This window comes from Centrocercus urophasianus, unplaced genomic scaffold, assembly GCF_019232065.1.
Source record: "Centrocercus urophasianus isolate 14NV4802_14NV808 unplaced genomic scaffold, USGS_Curo_1.0 seq_10, whole genome shotgun sequence".
In the NCBI taxonomy this organism is placed as follows: Eukaryota; Metazoa; Chordata; class Aves; order Galliformes; family Phasianidae; genus Centrocercus; species Centrocercus urophasianus.
Window position 1 is genome coordinate 44,194,117 of NW_024884142.1, and position 22,077 is coordinate 44,216,193.

Here is a 22,077-nt window from a genome sequence, read left to right on the forward strand (position 1 = left end):
TGCTAAATACAGAAGCAGAGTGTGGATAAAGTAGGGCAAACAAATTATAATCAGGAGAGGTTTTTAAGACTTTCTAACCCTCTTCCAGCAAAACATCTGAAACAGTATAGGTAGAGCTGACTAACCTGAGGTTGTACAAGACAGTAGATGTACTCCTCACACTTTCCTAATATTGGAGTTCCAATTCCAAGTGTTCTTTGAAAATGGATGACAAGTTTGAGAGGTGAACCAGATCCAAGAAGCAATGATGCATATATATGCTCACCTGACAGCAAAGAAGGAAATGTATGTGTTCATCACAGCAAAAATATTACATAACCTCATGAGAAGTGTTTAGCACAGTGATTACCTGCCTTTTTCTTAGGTTGGCCCCATACTCACACTACTACTACACTAGGAACCTTCTCCTGGCTCCTACTGGTGGCTTTCATATACACACATCACTCTCAGACTCAGAGTATTATATCCAACTCAGTCAGCACTGGGACCTGGGAAGTAGTGGAGTAAAGACACATGGAGGATAATCACAGTAAACCTGTTTCTGTCCTGCTTCTGTCTCCCGTAATTCACCTTTCCTGAGGAGCCAGGATGATGGGGGATCAATAGAGACCACAATCAGGACAGACTGTGTATTGTGCCTTTACTCATTCTTTGAATATAATGTTGTGTGAGTTGAAGATATAGAAGTAGCACTACAGGAAAAGGGAAGATCAAGCCAATAGATGAAAATGAATGAAGCATAATTCAATTTGTAGCACTGCCCCTTCCTTTCCATACTCTTCTTTGGCCTTAGTGCTGCCTTGCATTAAATGAAACAGAAAGAAAAGTATTTTCAGTCGCACAAAGAACAGAACTGCTACTCTTTCCTTCCTTCTTGTCAGTCTCCAAAAGTTAATGTACCTGGTCAAGGAGAAAATAATGCCTTTCTGCTGAAGACAACATGTACTGAGGAACAGAAATTTTAGAACTGCTAAGGGATAAGAAAACAAATATCTGGACTGAAACCAATACAGGGAAGAGTTGTGAAAGGACTGTGCTGTCATTCAGCATGCTCTGCATGAGGGAGTTTACCTGTCATCACAGGGAGAAGTAATTTCTACTGGATATTAAAAGAGGAGCTGTTACTCCTGCAGATGCAGTTGCACTGAATGAGTCTACAGCAAAACCAACACAGTCTATGCAAAGAGCCCAGGGTCCCTCTCTTGCTGTATGCCATCCTGGCAACCCCTAAAGCATCAGCAGCTAACAGGGAGCAAAGCACAGCGTCACCTGTTTCTTCCCTCCCCGAGACTAGTAAACTCACAGTCAAATAGAAGACCCATGAGGAACAACTGAAAAGTCATATTGTACCCTAAATTACTTGGGGTTTATTTCTGAAGGAAAAAAAATCTTCTTCCTCAGTATTCAAAATGAAGAGCTTGAAAGGAAAGAAGTGCTTCCCATGACGTCTTTAAGGGAGATCATGGAGAAAAGTTGTCAACAGTGAATATATAGAGCATGCAACGCATGCTAAAGAGATGAGACCATGGTGTCAGAGAGTAGCTAGAAAGAGAAACGGCATTTTGACAATTGGATTGAGACCACCATATGCACTTAAAAATGTCATGGCCTTCTTCCCTGGTATTCACTCATCACACAAAAATTGTAACATACTACATTTATTTTAAAGCATTGATGCACTTTAACACTGATTCCAACTCCCCTGGAGAAATGTTAAGTAATAGAGTGTTGATTTCTAATGTAGTACATTACACTACATGGAAAATATGTCCAATGGATTTATGTATATATTTCCTATGTACTGCTTTAAACATTTTCTCCCTAAGGGCTCTTATTCACTAACCTGTTTGTTTTTGTCAGACGTTCAAAATACCCAACACCGCTAGCATGTTTATCAAGTAGGGTGACCAGGTGTTCAGAAACACTAGCAAAAACTGAGGTTAAATATCTCCCTTAGGGAGATATTTCTCTTCTTTACATATTTCATGACTACACGTTATTTTAAAGAGTATTGAACTGTCTTTTCTGTTGCCTTAACACAGCATTACAGAGAGCACAGGGAAACAAAGGCTGAATGACAGAGAAACTGAAAAACTGATAATAGGAAGTTTATATGATACCTATATATCAAACTACTTTACGTGTATTAGTTTGATAGTTGGTTATTAGTTACCTGGCATAATATATGCCTTTACTCTCTCCTACTCCCTGATTATTTGTTTTTTAGCAATCATACCTAAGGTAATCATATTGATGTGGCACAGATTTTCCTACTGAGAGCACTTTCAGCCATAGTGAGTTAGAAATTCATTAGTAAACATTTTTCTAGAGTTTTACCTTAAAAATGTTTCCGACATTATTTTACTATAAAGAGGTTTGTTTCTCTCTCTTTTTTTTTCCTTCTTTTTTTTTTTTTTTTCCTCTCCTGTGCTTTGGGGTTTTTTCCAAGAATGGATTTGCAGTCATAATTAAGAAATGTGTTAAACCTTCTGTCAATTAGCTTAATTGATGTAAAAACCTGACTGGGTCCTGGGAGGAATGAATTTCCCCAGCTGAACCTTATCAAACAACAGCTTAGCACAAAATGAGGAAGAAACCCAAATGTGTAAGACTGCCAGGAAAAAGCCTGTGATGCCTTGAGACAAGGTGAAAGAAAAATTGTGTTCAGGCTGCTGCGTAGGTGTTTTAAAAATAAGCCAAGCGTTTACTGAATATGTTCATTTTAGTGCATAGACTCAATATGATGCCTTTAAGAGCAGAAATGAAGCAGCTATTCCCATAGGGTATAAGATTTATCAGGAAATAGCATCAGAATGTGGGAAGAATGGGGCTGGAAAAAAAAAAAAAAAAAAAAAAACCAGAAAAGTGACTTAGTTTTTTTTGTTTCTCCTTTCTCCTAGAAATGCTGGTTATAGAACAGAGATAATGCAGAGTGTGTAGGGACTGTGATGACAGAGGCCTTAGCTATGTGATGTTATCAAGGGAATGGTGTGCAAGCTAATAAAAATATTGGTAATGATTGGTGCTGGAAACTTAAACCTGAATGAGAAAAAGCTGCTGCAAATTTGGGGGTCTGTGTAGAAAGTGCTTGGCCAAGTAATGGATTCATTCATCTGCTAAAGTATTTGTTTAAGCTATGAGTTTCTTCTTAGAAGAGTTTCTTTTCCTCCTGGTTTGATTAATTAAATGTTTCCTGGGAGGTAGATTTTATTTCTACCTGAAATTAAACAGAAATTCACTCTCTAAACCAGGATTGGAGCTTGTGGTCCTAAATTCCATTTGGAATAGGGTGACTCAGTGAACTGGTAAGCCACTTCATCTTGCTGTATTTAGTATATATAGTTCACAGGAAGAGGGAAAAGTAATAAGTTACCTAACATACTCTGTAGCCTCATAAATACTTTGGTTTACATAGAGGAGAGAAAAATCATTCAAATTCCTTATTTTGTTTTGCTCTAAGATATACTGGGAATGATAATTCAGGTCTATCAATTCTGATGGAGAAATTGATAAATAATGCTATGTGCAGATCAGATTCTACTAGGTGGATTTTACTGTAGTTAATCTAAATTCCAAAGTCGATCAAGAATTTGCTGTGTTAATGCATGTTCTGATTTCTACTAGTATACTCCTTCAGTGACAAAAAATACTTATGTCTCGTCTTTTTTTTTTTTTTTTCTCCTCTTATAGTGAGGTCAGAAAGATTAAGAAGAAACAGCAGGAAGCATTCTTCTTGATGCAAGTGTCTATATTGAGTTTTCTTTGACTATGTGTTTTAGTATTTATTTAAATAGATATTAAACTACAGCTGGACATAAACCTTAGGTGACATTAATTTTCAGTAATGTTGTACCATGAAATCAGCCTTTAAAGAGTGATGGCCAAATGCTGTCAGACTGTATTTCTCATAAAATCTTTTTCACTGTGGTTAGTCTAAAGAGGAAAATATATTTCCTGTAGGTAGAAATTATAAACTGTAAGAAAAGGAAGAATAGAGCAACAAGTACAGCCTGTCCCTTTGTATCAGGTTCTGTCTCACTTGTATGTGTGCACTCACAGATGCACATCATATGTGGAAGAACTTTTAAACAGAACAAAACTAGCAAATACTTCTGCCAGTTTTTACCCCAATTTACAGGCAGGTGGGAAAGAGCGGCAGGGTTACCAGAAGGGAGTGGTTTTATAATTTCTGGAAGAAAGAAACCAAGGACATAGTAGGATTAATACGGAGCGCAAACTGTTTTATGCACCATACAAATAAATGAACAACTCACAGAACTAGATGAATGCTATCCTACAACTAAAGGAAAGAGTGCATTCTCCTACAGATGAAAGGCAGACCTCAAACATGGTCAGTAGAAAAAATGATAAGGGAAACAGCTCTTCATCTGTCCAACTGATCCCAATTGAGGAGCAAATATTTGTACTAATTTTGCTAATATTAAGTAGGCCTTTTATCTCACCAAGGTTGTCTGGAGGAAGTAAACACTGCTTTAAGTTTGGGGATTTGCAGAATAATAATCATTCTACCCATGTGTTTTGAGTATGGTGGCAACTCTTTGAATCATAGGTGAGGAAAGTCCTAAAAAGGAACATCCTCAGAGGGTACTTCTATCTTCGTAATAAGAGAGGGCCAGTGAGAAATTCAAGCACGGGGTGCTGATAAATTACATTACTTATATTTTGCAGCACTTCCACAAGCATTTTCACACTACATACTATAGTATGTGTACGACTGGTATAGTGCTAACATTTTATCGTATCATTCTTCTCAGAGAACTTTTCCAAAAAGTAGGATGGAAGAGTCTGCACCGTGTTTATCTGCCTCAGGCTTACAGAGGTTCCCAGTGTTGCACCCAGATATTTCCTACCCTCGTGTACACCCTCAGGCCCTATTCAAGAAGCACAACGCATTTCTGAGTTTTATGTCCAGGAGCAGTTTTCAGAGTTAAAAACAAAATCAAGGAAATGTCTCTATGCAGGCATCAATGTCAAACGAAAATCTTTTCTACTGTCTCTTTTCTGCCTTGCTACCTTCGCTGTGAGGAAAAAATTAGATGAGTATGATGTGGCATAGCCTTCTTGTGGTACAGCAACAGTGTACTAGAAGAGAAAGATTCAGTCTGCTGGGCTGTGACACAGCCCTTGTTATTTCAGATACCTTGAACTGTAAAAAAAATGAGCAGAGAAGACATCAATGCCTTGGAAGCAGTAAAACCCAGTGGACAGGGTTCATAGGAGGCTCAGTGAAGTGTTGCAGTCTTCACACTATTCCTGCTCTGGAGATGTGCCCAAGCAACATGGGCAATAGGCAGTCTATACAATTTGACCTTGAAACCACAGATTGGCCCTAGGCCTCTTCTGTTTTAGCAGAATAGACCTAGCCAGAGTACCTCTCCCTGCATCATTAATTACCCAAGTCCTATGAATGTACTCTGTTTTATGAAGATAAAGTATTTCCAGTTCTTTAGGCAGCACAGTGCCTCTGCTTCATTAGTGTGGCCCTATTCCATAAGACCTTTGATTTATGTCACTGTACAATTTCCTGTCATTGCTATCTCTATAGTTCACTTCTTTTAATATGTTCCATGAAGGCTACGTGCTGATACTCCCTACCTGTGGTGTGCAGCCTCAGTGTTCTCACAGCCTTCAGTGCCTACACCTGATCATTTCATAAAAGCAAGTGACTGGATTCAAGGCTGGGTGGTGATCTGCAGACATGAGCTGTGTTTGCCTCAGGCAACCTCCTGCCAGTAGTACAATGCTTATTTTGAAATTTTGTCTCTCTGCACATTTCATATGACTTCACAACATTCTGCAGAATAGAGGAGTCAGAAACATTATGCTCCTTAAAAAAACTAAAAATTAAAAGAAAAGGAAGAAATGAAAGAAAGAGTCAAGGTGGCACATGACATGTTCCCTTGTTCTCTTTTCTTGCTTTTACCCTATTCCCAAATGCTCTTTGCATTCTAAAAATCCTATATATTTTGTTTCAAAGGTATGCTTTGGCTTTTTTTTTTTTTTTTCTGGAGATGCAATTCCTGATATAATGTTTGAAATTTTTGAGATGTGCCTTCTTCCTTCATCTTTGTGTGTTAAATATTAAACTGAGATCTGGAGTAAGCTGGTTACTTCTCTCCTGGGATTCTCTGGATTTAATTTAGCACTTATATAAATAGCAATGCAAATTACATGTCTAGTGAATTAGGTGTAGTAATAATGGTGTAATAGGTACCATACTACTTAATACTGCATATGCAAATTGAAGGTAATTTGCTCGTGAAGAAAATCGTGAAAGAAATCATAGTACAGTTGAAATTGTACTCCACTGTACCAGAGAGAGCTAGATACTAATTGTAAATACTGTACTATTGCTGGAAGATTCTCTGTGATTCTTCCACTAAAGCAAAGTGCTTATTTTCTCCATTTGTAGAATTAATTTCTTTCACAAACACTACTATTTAATAAAAATGTTGCATATCAACATTGTATGCACCATCTTAGAGTCACAAATCTTGAAGCCATAAGAAAATGCATAATTACCTAGTCTGACCTCCTACAGGCCATAGAGGCCCTCTGAATTAATTGCTGTCTGAAATAAAATTAAAAATGCATGTAATCTTAATTTTAAAATGTCACACAGTAGAAAGTTCACCAAAATCCTTATTTAAACTTAGCTTCTTTCTTGCCTAAATTTTAGTTTCTAGTCCAGAAGTTTACATTTATCTAATAGACTGCAGTGTCCTGTCATTTGCAAGTTTACTCCCTGTTTTTATGTTTTGTGATGAAGTTATTCTCTTTTGCCTAGGCAACCTGCTTAATCTCCTCCCGATTTGCGAGCTGCTTATATTCTCCAGTCTTCCAGTCGTTTTTTGAACTTTCTCTTAGCCTTCTCATTTTGTTCTAGAGAAAGATTCACCTCAAATCACTAAACTTCAGTTATCTGAAACTTAGTATCTAGTCTAAGCTAAACAAAAAGGAGCTTTTTCCTTATCTAAGAGAAAATACAGACAATTCTAGAGAGATTCATACCAATCTGATTTAGATAATTTAGATGCCTAAAGTGGGTGGGAAGAATTGTTCACTCAAGAGATACTTGGAGAAACTTTGTGAACATATTTCATATTCATGGAGAAGAAGGAAGAGAATTATAATTGTCGTTAATTATTTTCATGATTCTGGAGATGAAAATTTCTGGAAGCTATTGGGAAAATAAAACTTGTGAAGAAGTCAGGCAGGGAAATTGTGCATTTGAAAGTTGCAGATGTGGATCCTAAGCTGTTATCAGGGAAGAAACTCAATACTGAAACACTGTGCCTGACTGAGTCAGCAGCAAGAACAATAAGGTTGTCTTCATTGATACTGGACTCAATAAGACCTCAATGTCAAGTAAATCAGAGTAAGAACAAAGACAAAAATATACCATCATAAGGACTACTGTGTTTGGTACAGAAATATAATGACCTAAAAATAAAGCTAAAAGGAACTTGTAAGGTTGTCTCCAAAAAAGCACGGGATTGTTAGGATGACTGTCAAATTCAGATCATAAGATGAATGGGATTTTCTGTTTTGAGATTGAGTGAAATGGCTTGACCGAATGATCAGGTTGAGGAATTCAAGGATCCAAAGAAAGCTTTGTGCTGAATGCCATCCGCCACATAAAATAGGTATCTTCATACGTCATCCAATTAACATGTCTGAATACGATTGAAACTTCACATTTGTTTGCTGCCCAGTCTTAAGGTCTTCCTTCGTGGCTAAATTACTGCATGCTGAACATTATTGTGAAATTCACAGGCAAGCATCCTCTCATCAGGCACATATTAAACCCCTTGCATGGAATTATGCACTTGGTAGCAATTTTGCAGACTTTTCATAAGAAATTCATGAGCGTTCAGTCTTTCTGGGAACAGAAGCAGCCACCTGCATCTACAAATTTGCTGTTTTAATTGCAGAGGAACAGCAAGCCCCTGAAAATGTGAATGAAAACCTGTGCTTCTTCATCCAAAGCCTCGGCCATTTAAGAGAATGAACCAAGACCTCAAGATGACAGGAGCTTAGTCAAACTGGTCATTTAGACACAACCTGTAGCACCTCTGAAAATACGATGTTTTTGCTCTAGCAAATTCTGGGTTTGGAGTCTGTTTACTTGTTCATCTTTAGTTTTAACCTATTTATTCAGTATTATTAATGTATCTGATCTGTTTCAGACTTTTTGCAAATACAGACATTCTCATTGGACCAGTGTCAACTCTGGTTTGTAGACATTCAAGCAAAAAATCTACTTTATTTGGGTAGTGCATCCATATATAAAACTTTGCAAAAGGTACATTTTATCTATAATAAGACCTGCTGTCACTCCAGACCCCGTTTGCGAAATGTTTGGATACTCTAAATGCTCTTCATTTGTCTTGCCATAATATGTTTTTTTCAGACTCAATTTGCTTTTCCTCTAACTGCAAATTTATTCTGCTGTGTCTCTGCCCATCCACTGGACTTGCATATCTAATATATAACACCTGCTGCACATTTGCATTATTTTCAGATTTATGACTTATTATCCAGTAATACTGTGTCTAGAATTTGTCCGTAACAAGAGCCCTCACAAAGATAAGGCATTTTATTTTGATTCTTAGATCAAACAACACAGTAATGCATAGCTTCAGAAATTACAGTAACCTTACCTATGATGTGCATGACTTTTAACAAAATAATAAAGCATAATAGAATGGAGCTATTAAGAAGCAATTGTTTACCTCTGTGGTGAAGAATTCGAGGGTCTATTCACCTATCTGATTAGTGGGAATTATAAAGAATTTTATGATTTAATTGAAAGTTTCTTGAGTTTGTGTGGATAAAATACAGCTGTCACTTTGCATTCTCTTCTATAAGTAGGCTAAAATTGGTGCCTAGTTTAAACTGAAATGTGTATGCAGTATTTATAAAAGTTGGAGTTTGACAAAAGATCTAAAATCTGTCAAGACTAATTCACGTATTTCTCTGTCTAATGGTCATTAATAAGCTCCAAAATCCCTTGGTCAATTTTAAAGGGGGGCTTCTAAGTCAGATTTACTTTAGAAAAACATTTGTCTGTCCCATTTAATTTATTTTCACTTGTGTAGATATAGACATACAACAAATTTTTAAATTTACTTTATAAATCAAATAGCAGGATTTGGCAAAAAAAACATCACTAGGTTTTTGTAAATGGACTATGGGAGTAATGACTTTTCACAGTGATTCATAACAGCAGGAAATGTATATATTTGCTTCAGTTGTCATCTCTATCACTGTGGAATGGAAAGTAGCTGGAATGTAATGTTCTGTAGCTCAAAGCGAGGCTCTTCCACACAAATTAACAGCTTTTTTGTCAGATTCTGTCTTCCCACCTCTTAACAGAGAGATATTTCCAAGTTTATCTTGTATTTCCAAGGAATTTAAGAATGATACTTTATTGGATATATTACATTTCACATTCCTATAGTAATATTTTTGTTTTAATTGGTTGGTTGATTTTTGTGGGTTTTTTTTGTTTGTTTGTTTGTTTTTGTTTTGGGAGGGGGGCTTTTTGTTGTTTGCTAACTTCACAAGTTATGCAGAAAAACAGGGCCCACAGTGCTTCAGATGTGACATACACAATGGCACAAGAAATGATGAAGATACTAAGTGCACGTGTTGATAAGTGTAGTGGAAATGCTGAGTCACCCTTGAAGCAGTGGTGGAGCACCTGGTGGGAAGACTGGACCAACTCAGGGGAGCTCTTGAGTGACAAGAAGGGATGTAGCCAGTGTCCATGCCCTCCCAGACACCATGTAAGGATTAGCAGTGGAAGGAAGGGTATTTTGAATTTCCTACCTACCTGAGGTCTTCCAAGGGAAAACAGATTTTTTCCTTATGTTTCCTATGTATTTGAGCATATCCTCACTTGCTGCAGCCCAGGACTTTGCTTCTCTGCTATTATTGTTGTATTTTCCATCGTTTTACAGCATTACAGTAAGTCACCTAGTTTTGCATACACTTTAATGAAGGATGGTTTCAGAAATAAATACCGTTCAATAATGTTGTAATCTCTAGCTATCAACATGACAATGTTCTTTTATGTCTTGCCAACTAAAGTATCCTCCCTCCTGTTTATTCTGCCAAGGCAATAAAACCAGATGAAATTAGGCCACACTTTTCACTTTTGACACTGGACTGTTGGTGGAGGAGCACAAAGCATCTAAGAATCATTTCTTGTCTGACACTTAATATGTAATAATATTGTGTTTCTTTTTTCAAAAATATAGTGAATATGTTAAAGTTGGTAACACTAAATCTCTATGTACTAGGGATCTATTATCTGAGAAATAAAGATATCATAAAATATATGACATATAGGCAGTTGGAGTACTTAAATACTTTAATGTAAAAAATATTAAATATAAGAAACTTAGGCGTCACTGTTGTTCTTCAGAAAGCACTCTAATAATTAAAAAGGGTAAAATAAAGTACATACCTGTAGTACTTTTAAAGTTTTTCATCAGAAATTTCAAAGCAAAAGTTATAAAGATGAGCAAAACCTTACAGTGCCATTGGGATATTGGCTTTATCGCATACACCGTATAGATTCTGTAAATGGAACTCAGAAGGGAAAAAAATAGATTTTCACTGCTCTACTTTGAGTTTTGTGTTAGGGAGCACTGCTGCTCTGTGTCACAAAGTTGGGAACTTCTGGGGCCAAGGAGAAAGAAAGAACATTTTCATTAACAAAGAAAGAACACAGATGCTGTGCCAGCATGTTGGCTACAGTGTGTGCTGCTGCCAGAGCAGAAGGAAAAGGACTGCGGCCTTTTCTCTCACTTCTTGCAGTCCACTGCCAGCATACAGGCTGCATGGAGGCTGTCCTGCTCTGCTGGTGCAGAAACCTTCCCTCACCCTTCCTTTTGCCCTCCTGCAGGGCCTGAGACATCCCATTCTGCTGCTGAGTAGGTTGCCAAAGGTCACCCTGGCCCTGAGTGGCCATGCTTGGAATAGGTGTTAGACCTGCAGCCTTTACACTTACAGGTTAAAAAACTCACAAAACTCCCATTTTTCGTGAGAGACTAACATGTCAAATTACTGCTGTCACTTGCGTTCTTCCTACCAGGGCAGCTTCTTCATCAGCATGTTAAATAGTTTTTTACTGAGACCTAGGGAAGAGGTGTGTGGTGTGAGCCACATGGAGCAACAGAGCTTCAAGCTGAAGATCAGTGCTTTAGAGGATAACAAGGAAAGAGACTGATTCAGATGAAACACTTAGTTTTAAACAGGCATCTGATGTCTGTCGATGGCAGAGGTCTAATTTAGACTTCCTTGATCACTGTAGCTGGCTCACTCCCAGGTACTGCATTATATTAACAAGGTTCATAAACTGTCAGATATAACTCATCCACTTAACTCTCTGCAATGAGGCACAGACTCTAAGGACACGGCCTTTCCGAGAATGTTCTCTCTTTATAATTCATCATTCCCCCAAAATGTTTAATGTGATATGATGTTACTGGAATCTTCAGCTAAAAGGATCACCTTTTTTTGGTCATGCATACTACAGAATGTATTCATGCGTCTTCTTTTCCCTGGGCTGTGACTGGGACCCTTACTATAACTATTTCCTTTTGTGCCAAAGAGATTGCTATTTTTCATGCTGAATAAACAAGAAAGTGATTCCCTGCCTTTCACAAGAAGGACAGTCAAGGAAAAGGTGTTTTTGGCCAAGGCATTCAAATTGTCCTTCCATTTGGAGGCTCTAGAGGGTCAACTCTCTTCATACCAGTCTAGGCTGCATGGTGCTGTACTGCATTATACTTCTTTAAACTCTCCAGTGGTTCTCCTTTCACAGGGAAGGTTTCACAAAGCACTTTAGCATTTGCTTTTTGAAGCCTGCTTAGCTGATTTTGCTGAATGGAAAAGGTAGCACTGAAATATCTTTTATTACAGATTACAAAGGTAGAAAAAGCCTGCAGTAGGCTAATGCTGTGAGGGAAAAATAGCGCAGAAACTTGAGCTGAGTTCAGTTACTTTAAACATTAGATGCCACAGGAAGAGGTATTATTGACCTTGAAACTCCCCTGACACTCAATGCTGTTATATTGTGCATCTAAAGCAAAATGTTTGCACTAAGCAATGCATCTGCTGAATATATAGATCCTAGGTAGATGCAGTGATGTGGAGTCCCACTATGTAGACTGCTTTATTCTTTCATTGAGATACCTCTAATTCCTTATGCTAGAGCATAAGGCTTGAGGGAGGTATTTGGTTAAGATATGTTCATTCTTCCTTCAGCTGCTTTATAGAGATCAGACAGGCAAAGCCTCCTTCTAATTTAACCATCTTCCTGGCTGCTGTGCTGCTGATGGTGCTGCCGAAGAGATCTGTCTATTGCTCTGCTGCTAGTCCACATTTCCCACTTGCCTTTTGGATGACGATTATTGTGTTTTAACAGTCAATCACTGTTCAGGTTTTATCACTTACAGCCCTTTTCATCTAGATCGCACCATCTAGAGCATTTGCAATGAATGACAATGTATGCAGTATTTGGCTTTCTTTTTGTAAGTTAAAATAATTAACTTGACTGTTGAGGCTGCTGAAGAGCTGCTTCAGCTGAGCAGAGCACTTTGCATACCATCTATCACTCTTCCTTCTCAACAGTGCCATCACTGGCCAACACAGAAGCACTTAGACCAGAGCATCATTAGGGTGTTATGCAATGACTAGTGCCATGAAGCCAAGGTAGAGTTGAAGTTGGCATGAAGCTTCCTGATCATACAGCCACTGTCAGAGTCTTCAAATAAACAAAAGCTTATCACGAGGAAAATGAATAACATTAGGGAAAAAGTCAGTCTTTCCAGTAAAAACTCTCTAATAAAATGTTCTGGCTTTGCCATTTATGAGACAGCATTGCTCTAACATGGTGATGGACAAGAGTAAATTATCCGTGCATCTCTGGTGAACTTTTATGCTGTTTAAATGGTGGGTTACATTCTTGAGAAATTGACAGACGCAACATATTCACAACATATTACTGCCCTTCTTATTGTTTCCTTGTTCCTTACACTTCTGTTTCCTACATCCAAGGTCCCAGTGTTCACAGTCACATCATCGAGGCTTGCCTGCCATATATGTGTCTCAAAAAAGAGGGACAAGTTCTTACTGAGAAGAAACACTTGTGTTTGTTTATCAGGAATTCAGAGTTATGTTGAACCATCAGAATATTTTCCCCTAAACAATCTGTACAAACATCAGAAATGCAAATTTTTTTCTGACTGTCCCCCAAAAGAGTGAGTAGCATTGATAATCAACAGTTTCATCTAATTCAGTTCAATTTAAAATGCTCGGCATTCATTTGGTAGGCTGTGAGCAGTCTGTGGCTTTGTTAGATCTTCAGCGTAAGGAACCAATTTTTCTTATCCTAATTCTATGACTGTTGGAAAAGGTGACACACAGTTAGACGTAATGATAAGAAAAGCTACTGCTGTGAAAGGCAGTCAGATACCAAAGTCAGATGATTAAACAACTGCAATGAATTTCCAGAAGACGAGGGGGAAAAGGTCCAAAGTTGTTTCCAGTAAAAGTTTTCTTGCTATAAAACCTTCAGTGCAAAGCCCACATAACAGATTCTTTCTGTGGTAATCTATTCCAATTAATAACAGAATAGCCAGGGTGAGATGTATTTTAAAGCCTTTTACTTTGTATTTTTGTTTCAACTTCATTCTTTGTTTTCTTATTTTGCTGTTGCTGAATGGATAGAGACTGGCTTTGTTTTGAAAATAAATGGGATGACTTTCCTGAATCTACACAGCTCTAATGGCTAAATCACTTTGATGCAAGCAACAGTCACTGCTCAATGTTGACCCCTGTACAATCAGAGCTCTGTTCTAGCAATGACAAGTTGGCTTGTAGAGCTGCACAGAGGGAGGAAGCAACAAGGAACTTTTCAGTTTTCAGGACTTCCCATAACCTGTTTGGATGGAATAAACAAACATTTGTAACCAAACATATCTTTAACCCTACTCAAGTGAGAAAAGGCAAGGTGGAGACATTTCCACAAAGAACAGAAAAGAAAAAATCAAGTTTGCAGGTTACTATTTATGCATTATTGATGCTTCCAGCTTGCACTGAGCAATGTGCACTGAGGGTGCACTCAGTATCTACAGGATGAGGCTAGTGGATATTTTCTCCTAGCTTCCTATCCCTACCACTGCTTGAAGCAGTAATCTGGGGATTAGCACAGGTTAGACTGCCGTGGCTCCCTCCTGCCCCTCAAGACATGCCTGCTTCAGTTTCCTGAGGGAGTCCAGCAAATCCCAGGTAGACATTTCACCTTTGGGAGCAAGGATGTAAATTTCATCCCTGAGCCTGAATCTTCGGAGTGCCCTGCAGTTGTTTAACAGAGGTCAGCAATAAAGGATCCCTGCTTCTATTTCAAACAAGCTGGATGCCCCTATGTTTTGGGTTGTGTTTGATGTCTGAAACAGGAAGAAGCACATCCTTCTCTTTAGCTGTGAGATGAAATTGTGAAAAAATGCCAAATATTGAGTGGTTATCAAAAGCATAATCAGACTGAAATACCAAGGAATAGGAGAGATCTGCAGAAAGTTTTAGGTCAGATTTACTGTAAAGTCTTGCTAAAGTTTCAGAAAATTTGGGTCAAGCTGAGAATCTGTAGTACAGCTTTAAAACAGGTAAGTATGTCGTGTCTTCCACTGTTGTTAAAGGCTTGCACAGCTCTTATCTGACAAGCCACAGCACTGTGATGTTCAGTGCCCCTGTGGTCTCTTCCATTCATCAGGTGAAAAAACATGCCAGGGAATACACTTAGGGAATAGTTGCCCTGAACAAGATAGAACAGCTCTCAAGCGCCCAGCAGCATTTCAAACAAAAGCGTTCTAGTAGGTCTTCACAATGATCTTCAAATGCTTATTCAAAAGGAAATCTCCAGAAAATTGACTGCTCCACTGAGAAATAAAGAAAGAGTATGCTAAGTACCTTTTAGACAGCTGATATAACAAAGATTATGATACATTGGTTGAAACAAATACATTTTTATCATACTTCTGTTTTCCAATGTGTATCTGTACGTATGATTCATATTTTATTGTACCTGCTGGGAAGAAAAATCAAAAACCTCTTGGACAGCTTTCAGACTAAGAAAGGAAAAAAATAATTTGACCATTACAAAGGTTGAGAAATTATAGGCTTTTTTTTTTTTTTAATTTCCTGCTTATCCACCTACTATTATGGCGGCTCTGGTAATTTGGAGTTGGCATTTTTTAAAAAGTAATTTTACTGCACATAAGAAAGGTGCTTGTCTTTACCAAGGAATGATTATTTCCAGGTAAAACACAGACCATTAATTCTGTGGAATAATGACAACAAGTGAATGTAATCTACATTTCCTCTCAGGAATCTGGTCTGGTACCAACAGAACTCCAATGCCCTCTTATGATGGATGATAAACTTGGAGGAACAGTGGAGTTCTGGAAACCGTAAACATAAGCGTAAATAAACTACCTCCACCCAGCAATTCCCATATAACATAGCTTGAGTTTTATATTAAACTTTAGTAATGATGTTTGCTCACCAATACAGCAGGTGATGAAATTATGCTTGAAAGAATTTTTTCAGGGGTCAACATCACAACCCATGGCTGTGACTTAGTTCAACAGGTAATGAGAAAGCTCTCTGCATCACCCTTCCTGTCAGATAATGAGTATGTTTTTTTCTGAGAATCAATATGCTGAAAGTTTTTTATGTAGTAATTCTTCAGTTCTTCAGTTACACCGTAACGTGTGTGTGTGTGTATATATGTATATATATTTATGTACATATCTAAGTTCATGTCAGACATCGTTTTGTCAGGCTGCCCCTCTGCTGCCATCTGTCACACGGAAGCAAAATTTAACAAAATATTGGTTGGGAAACTCAGCCTCTACTGCCATACCACCAGCTGCCTCTGATGTCATGGGCCAACATAATAAAATAGGAGGCATTCCTTTCAGAACAGCTCACATTCATATATGTAATACAGCTTTCTAAAAAGGCTCTATGTGTACAACCTTCTGTAAGCTTAAGAAATGTGATTATATTGCACGTAGGTATCACATAGCTTGGCAATATAAAGTTTCCAGAACCAAAATTAAACTTTATGTAATTCTGTGTTGTTACTGCTTGAAATAGCCTTTTTTTTTTTTCCCTAAGATCTTGAAACAAAGTGTTTATATTATCCAGAAAAAAAAATAACTTAGTAATGAAAAATAAATACAAGTGCCTCAGCATTAACTGACTCAGCAAATACTGTAATAACTTTGCATAGGAAAACGTAATGATTTGGTGTTTCTTAAGTTTGAACTTGCATTCAGTGAAGTAAATTCCATGGGCTGTTTCTGTAACTCTTAAGTCATTGACTTCATCTTGAGCCTTCTAATCACCTCATCTGAGACAGATCTTACCTACTTTTAATTGTTGTTTCTTTCTTGCTGTCATTCTTTTGTTTCAGGCATGCAGTTTAATAAAGACAACTCCTAATAATCATGTATCTAGATATCGCTTAAAAGAGGTAAAGGAGGGAGCATTGACCAAGAGTGATGATCATATGATGATATATAATAGCCTTTTCCCAAATCTGATGCTATTTGCTGTGTAAGAAAAAATTCATCTCTGTGAAAGAGCTGAGAGAAAATAAGACAGGATTTTGATCAATGCTGATTCTGGTTAAGTTTGATCACAGCACTTGACTATTTGGGCAAGTCTGGAAGTATACTCACAGAAAACTCAGGTTTTGCTAAGAGTAACAGGACTCTACTAGCTCAGGTAGGGAATGCTTGATCTATTTTTTCACTTGTCTCATCTAGCCATAATAATGGAATAAGATGCACTAACAATTCAGTAATTAATCTCACTGCTATCTCTTTAGTGAAGCTGTTACATTGCTGACAGTTTTCAGCTGTTTCTTTTCTTGATTTTTTCTTTGGCAGAAGGACTGATGGTTTTCTCAAGGTGTTTATAGAGATTTAAATATATATATATATATTTTTAATTTTGAGATCATTGTATTATTGCCTCCATCTACAGAGATGGTCATTGGGTTCCATCAAAGCAACACCCAGAGAGTTTGTGCTGGGATGGGTAGTGTATACCTTCCAGAAAAAGCAATGTTTATTTATGAATATATCAGGGAGAATAGTAAAGAGCAATTTTTTTTTCAAGTTTCAGGAAATGAGATTCATAAAAACATTAATTCTCTGATCACTATAGGTATAAATGAGCAGGAGTGTTAATAGTTCCTTCTCCTCTGGAGGCCCATGCTGCAGTATTAAAATGTAAATGAGACACATGTAGACACCTAATCTGGATGAGTCTGGGATGCAGATCTGTTCTTCTGTTCATTACATCTATTAATTTTTATTGCTACATGGTTTATAGAAAAAAAGCCTGGTTAATATATAAATATATTTATCTTTGGGGATTTTTTTTTTAAATGAAAAAGATGCAAAGAAGCTAGACTTTCTAAGGTAGTCTTCCTAGTTTTAAAATGATTTTCTGAGACAGTCAGGCTCATTCTCTTCTATATCTCTAAGGACTCATTCCTGTCCTTCTCATAAAAGACAAAAATCCTCCTGAGATACTGAATCAGGAAGATAGTATAATTCTTATACTGAGTTCAGCACAGCTATGCTTCCCAAGAATGCATTAAGCGTTGTGACTAACCTCTTTTTTTTCTTTTTTTCTCATCTTCTCCAGGGGGAGAAGTGTACTCAGTGATATGTTTGCAATTTACTTTACATATATAGTGCTGAACATAAGTGGATAGGGTGTGTTTTTATTAGGTAAAGTGAAAGAAAGGCAGCTTGCACTATAACAAAAGTAACAAATTTAGTGAGAGCTCTTTGTCACTGTGAGAATGCATTAACAATTTTAGCTGACTTTTCCACACAAGAGCTCTGTTGTGTTCCCCAGTAAGTTCCACTCTTGGAGGAAGCAGTCTTCTGTTCCCCATCCCTGAGATCTCTGTAGTCACCATGGGCTCGGGCCATCAAACACACTCATACTGAAGTCCTCCACTTTCAGATCTGAATTCTCACTTTCAGTAAAGGCGGTCTGTTGCTAATGTAATTAGGTGATTAATATTGAATGTCTACCACTGAATCAGAACTGATAAATACATTGGTCTAAAAAAAAAAAGTGGGGGAGGGGGGGCAGAAAAGAAAAAAGAAATGAAAAAAAGAGAGAAAAAACACAAAAACACACATGAATCAAAAATGCAATGTTCAAATTAATTTATTTTTTTTATTTGTACCAATGAAAGGTTTGGATAGATGTGGGAGAAAGGGAGCTTTATTTTAAAACTTTGATTATCTCAAGGGAAGCAAACTTCCATTTGTATTTAGAACAGAACAATTTCTAGCTTAAAGGCAGTCTTTTAATCAGCAAGCTCATCTGATGAAATGCTGTAGGATTTACTTATATATCAAAAGAGTTCCCTAGACATTTAAGAGATGCAACTGAATACGATTAAAAGATCAGTTTTAAACAGTTTGTGTTACAGTTTGTTTGCTGTGCTTTGTGAGAGAAGTTTAGTTAATAATGTGAGCTTGTAGTGTTTTAGAAGATAGTAAAGTATTGAAAGAAAAACCACCATTGTAGTTGCCTAGCAGAGATGCAACTGTTCAGTTTTTTGGATGTGATTGTCTGTAAAAAGTGAACAGAGAAACTATTAAGCCAAGGGTTGTACCCAAAAATAGAATCATTTATGAATAACCTTTCTGGACCTAATTCTTTGCTGGATTAAACCTCATGTAATGTCACTGTAGTCAGTGGTGCATAAATCAGTGGAGTAAATTAGCCCTGTCATGAAACCAAGAAATCAAAGGAAAGAACAGTCCAATAAAGCAGAGATGAAATGCTGATATTAGCAGAATGCCACTGTTCTTGGTATACTGCATTCTTAGTGCCCAGCAGTGAATATTTCATTCTTCCCAGGTGCAAAATCTTCCCAGCAGCACTTTAAGGTAGATTTATAATAAATGACAAAATTAATGATTTAGTTCTGTTATAATGCCACTTTAGGGCTCCCAACAGGAGCCTAAGCAGTTAGTAGACAACATCTGTACTCCTGCAATGTAGTCTCCAAATCAAGTCTCAATCTCTTCAGAAAAATTTTGGGACTGCTTTTTTTTTTTTGCTATCTGTTTTTCTTTAGCTGTATCTCACACATACAGATACTAGAAACTAGCATTCATACGTGTGGAGAGCTTTCTACAATGAAGACTGAAGGAAATACTAGGAAGATCTATGTAAGAGCTGGAGTAAATTAAGTATTGTCACAGCCTCCACTATGAAACCAGTAAAAAACAGAATGGATTTGTTTGTATTTCATGTCTACATAATATTAATGGCTTTAAGAACCCAGAATATTCCAGTGACTTTAGAAGTGCCTTAGATGCATTAAAAAAAATCCATTTACTCTAATCAGCATCCATAACAGCACATGGTCTTGTCTCAGACCTCATACTCTTTTGACTGTCTGACCCAGCGATTAGCTTGTCTGAAATTAAGATTGTGATTTCCCTCAGCCGCAGACAATGATTTTTGCACCATACACACTGAGAGCCAAGTCCTGGATGGAGCCTTTAGGTATTATTATGATCCTCATAAAGAGCTGATTGAAAATCCTACTGTTGAGTCTGCAGCTATACAACTGAACTATTTAGAATAACACATATCATCAGCACAGCTCACTTCTCACTGCAAAGAGGTGAAACAACCTGAATTCTTTTGAATTCCTACCATGCAGACTTCAGTGATGAGCTGAAGGATGAGAAACAGTTTGCTGTAAATAAGTAGGGAAAGCTTTCCGGACCTACATATAAGGAAACCATGTAAAGAATGCAACATGTAGCACACATGCTGTTATGTTGCATCTGGTGTAGGTATAACGTCTTGGCCATTGAACAGAACTTGCTGGAAGGACTAGCAGAGGACTCAGATCATACTTGTCCCATGGCATCTGTGATATTTGCCATTTTTTACCTATTTTTATGTTTTTTTCATGTGATGGTTTCAGATAAGCAATCTGCCATGGTATTCAAGCACCTCTCCAGATTTTCAATTTCTTTATTGAAATTCTGTTATTTCTGTTTAGAATTCACCTCTGGGCATGTTCTGAGGAGAGGAATGAAGGGAACAAGATCTGAATTTGCCAGCAGCAACATGAGATGCTTATGCAAACACATCCAGACCTACCCAAATTGGCAGATATGTCTTTAGGCTTGAGTGACTGGAGATATGGGAACACATTCCAGAGTCAGATCTACAGCCCTAATTTCAAGTGATAAAACATCATTACAACGTTGGTTTATAAGTGCACAAAGTTTAGCTGGCAATGTTCTGCTAAAAAAGCAGAGTTCTGCAAGAGGGTTAGTTTTTGTTGACAAATAACTCTGACTTTGGTATAAGTATTTACATTTGCAGCTGTTCAACTCCATCCATCCAGCCATCCACTTAGTTTTCTGGTTTTCAATAATTAAAATAAGATATTTCTGCAGTGGAAAAAAATTGATCAATTTTTGGAAGTTTTATTGAAGGATATGTTGCATTTTTTAAAATGCCAACTCATGACAATTTCAAAAAGAATCACATAAAATAAGTCAATTAACTCATTCTTAGATTTAAGTAATTGTTATAAAGAATTATCATTGCCTCGTGAAACATAGTCTAGTGAATTTTGTTACTTCTGTTGTTTCTGTTACTGCTTTTCTAAAACAAACTCATCTTTTTCTATGGTATTTGCTTTACATCTAATGCTATTATATTTTGTTTCAGCTGGCAGGCTTCATCTATGCCTGTTATGTTGTGAAATGTATTACTGAAGAAGAGGACAGCTGTAAGTACTAAAGCTTTATTACATACAAAATGAATTCTGTTTTTTAAATCACCCCTCTGCTATGTTGGCTCTTGCTGACTTCTACCTAATTCCCTATTATTCTGTAGCCAGAACTTGCTTTCTGCCCATCTATCTTGATCTAAAATTTCCAAATGCCTGGAAGACAAAGGAGTAATGAAATGCAGCTTAAAATAATGCACACTCGTTTCTTCTGGATAGATCACTGTAAATTTTTCTTTTCTCACTGCTTAAGACACACACACCAAAAAATCCCAGTTGACAAACACAACCTTTTTGTCCTTTTTTTCTTTTTTTTTTAATTCTTATTCCAGGCTGTTAACTGTCTTCACAGTAATTGGCTTCCACTGAGGGTATAGCTCTTCTGTGTTGACCTCAGTGCTGTATTGTAGAAGCACTTCTGGCAAGAAATAGCTTTAGATCATTGCAGGACCTTCGTTTATGAGAGGTGAAACTGTGGAGTTTCTCTTTGTTTGTGCTTCTCCCAGGGTACAATTACAAGGAGCAAAATGATTTAATGTAGATGTATGTTTGTGTTTCTTCTGTTTATTTATATCAATATAGGCCTGTTGATCAGAATTTGCTTTTAACACATGCAATGAAGCCAAGCCATTTTATTTTTTCTCTACCCTAACCTTGATTTTTTTAAAAGGGCCACTGCAGTGTTTCAGTACATCTTGGGATTCATGCTAAAGCACTTTAGAAGCAAGTATCAGAGCTGCATGTAACTTTGATAAAATATACATGAATCCTAGAGAGAGTTTTGCAACAGGAAGCTAAAGGGCTTTTATTTGACTGAGAGCACTGCTAGGGCTGGCAGGGGTTCCTTTGTGTGCTCTGCTGTGTATTGAAAGCAGCTGAAACCCTGTAATCTATTGGCAATACAGTGCCACTGTGAGCCATCAAGGGAAGATTTAGTGCTGAAACTAAACCTCATTCGGAGGTCTCTCAGATGATGCTCCTCTCAGTTGTCTGTGTATCTGTGGAGGTGAGAAGGCATAAGAGTAAAAGGAATTTGAGACAAGTGTGTGGAGCAGGGGTGCACTTTGAATGTGTTTCATTTCTTAGAGATGGACTCAAAGTATGTGTGCTTTTTCCTGCTTTCCAGCTAAGTGCTGGAGGATGGTGAATCCTTGCCCCTAGGTGAAATCCCTTTTTAC

At 37.4% G+C, this 22,077-nt stretch overlaps 1 protein-coding gene across 1 annotated transcript in view; it reads left to right on the forward strand.

Moving 5' to 3' along the window:
* Nucleotides 1-22,077, forward strand: part of NKAIN2 (sodium/potassium transporting ATPase interacting 2) — a 289,894-nt gene that overhangs the window by 247,955 nt on the left and 19,862 nt on the right. The window contains exon 6 of the mRNA XM_042815045.1: nt 20,839-20,899. Within this exon, the coding sequence (XP_042670979.1) occupies nt 20,839-20,899 (61 nt within the window). The remainder of the gene's footprint in view (nt 1-20,838; nt 20,900-22,077) is intronic.